The sequence below is a fragment of the Limulus polyphemus genome, unplaced genomic scaffold (assembly GCF_000517525.1).
Source record: "Limulus polyphemus unplaced genomic scaffold, Limulus_polyphemus-2.1.2 Scaffold79, whole genome shotgun sequence".
NCBI lineage: Eukaryota > Metazoa > Arthropoda > Merostomata > Xiphosura > Limulidae > Limulus > Limulus polyphemus.
The window spans coordinates 1,106,883-1,108,948 of record NW_013665689.1 but is presented as its reverse complement, the minus strand read 5'-3'; the positions used below and the strand labels follow the sequence as shown (position 1 = coordinate 1,108,948).

The 2,066-nt window shown below is 28.3% G+C and overlaps 1 protein-coding gene across 1 annotated transcript in view; it reads left to right on the top strand.

Moving 5' to 3' along the window:
• Positions 1–2,066, top strand: part of LOC106467349 (ATP-binding cassette sub-family G member 4-like) — a 52,652-nt gene that overhangs the window by 26,375 nt on the left and 24,211 nt on the right. Inside the window, exon 6 of the mRNA XM_022396176.1 lies at positions 820–943. Within this exon, the coding sequence (XP_022251884.1) occupies positions 820–943 (124 nt within the window). The remainder of the gene's footprint in view (positions 1–819; positions 944–2,066) is intronic.

The window sequence follows — 2,066 nt, the reverse complement described above, 5'->3', positions numbered from 1 at the left end:
CTAACACAAGCATTTATTTACACACATTTTGTTGATTCTTACTCTCGAGAATCTTTTACAACTTTGGAGAATAGGCGGAGGAGGTTCACAATACATATTTAACAGTATAAGACATATATGTTTCTAAATATAAATTAAATCAAACAAACGTTGATATTAAAATACATATATAATAACAAATTTGTTACAAACTCCATCTACAGGAAGTTATGCTTTGCATTTGGTGGGAACATCAAAGGATTAATTCATTTCAAACTCCTCAATCTACAGTGAACTTTTTAAATGCCTTGTAAATTTTGCATTTTGTTATATTTGATCCGAGTTCAATTACAGTACTGAATCGTTGTTGAAACTGAAAGAGTGAAACATTGGGTATTAAAAATATTTTGTCTGGTTACTGGACTTTTTCAATGCAAATGTGAGTTTGATACTATAGTGCCAAACTAATTTAAGTTTATCTTCTGGTGATTTGAAAAGCATATTACATCAACTTAAAGGATAACACAAAATTTATTGATGTATGTGTATCTTGTTCATGGAATTATAATTAATAACAAAAATGTAAAATTATTTTATATGTACATTTATTACTGTTTTTCTTTTTTGTAAAGAATAACCTTCTTGTTGGATAATCTAATGTATTTTTTGCTGTAACATATTCTGTTTCTAATGTCATTATTTTCTAAAAGCATGTTTGTACTTTTCACTATATTTTTAAGAAGTTTTTTAGTCTTTTTTTGTTGTATAAATCATTTAAGAGATCCTTTTTTAGCATTACCAGTACTGCTTTTAAAAATTATATTTTTGGTTTTTCTTTAGTGGTTTAGATAGTTCAAATTGTCAGCAATGCATTACGCTTTTGAAGGCATTAGCAAGAGAAGGACGTAATGTTGTTTGTACCATACACCAGCCAAGTGCCCGAATATTTGAGAATTTTGACAAGGTATAGAAAACTATGCTTTTTTTTTCTTTTAATAACTGATATAATTAAATTATGTGTATCAGTGAGATACTCTGTTATTTTACCATGGTATTAATTTTTTTTTTCTAATAAATTAGGATGCTACTTTTGCTCTACATAGCATTGTCTTTCCAGACTCTTTGTTTACATTTTTATGATGTAGTAATTTTACAAGACATTGTTTGTCATGAGTGTTAGAATGGTGAAATATTTTAGTGTTGTAAACTAATGTATTGAAGAAAAGTTCAGTTTTGTCACAAAATACGTTTTTATTATTACATATTCTACATTTATTCACAAATCATACAGAAATTGTTCTGAGATATTTTTCGTTATATAAATTTTGCACCTCGAGTATTTAATTATTTATTGTATGTGGAATACTCCGTTGCTTTGTGGTCGATGTAAATATTTGTGGGTTTTGTTTTTTGTACCTTTATTTACTTAAGTTATTGAAAAAGGTTTTAACCTGTGTGAGAGTATACTGCAGAAAATAAGTGCTTTGACCATATAGTTACATCGTAGAAAAGTTGTATAGTTTTTTAATAAAATTAATTCATCTTTGAAAGTAATATGAAATATATGTTTTTTTGCTTAATAATAATGATATCAATGTTCTTTCAAAAGAAAAATCAAGTAAGTTTAAGATTTTTTTTTTTACATTAATATTAAAATCAACATCTTCAAGCTGCTTAAGTAATTATTGCATCTTCCCTTGACCAGTTACTTTGAAGTGTACTTTAAAACAAGTTTGAAACCAAACATGGATAATAACAGTTAGGTTATTAGAAGGAGGAGGAGATTGCCAGTTGTTTTAAAGCATATGATTATGACTTTCAAAACTTTTCAATACTTTGTTGTTTTGCTCTAAATAATAGCTTGAAGGAACTGTATGCTTGTGGAAAGACGTAAAAGAAAAGTAGTGAATTTGTGATAACCCTTAAATGGATATTATAAAATTCAACTTGGTAAACCATCTTGCACAAAAGTCACATAGATTTGATAAAAATTGCACAGGCCTGCCATGGCCAGGTGGTTAGGGCGCTTGCCTTGTAATCTGAGGGTTTGAATTCCCATCCCACCAATTATGTTCACCCTTTCAGCC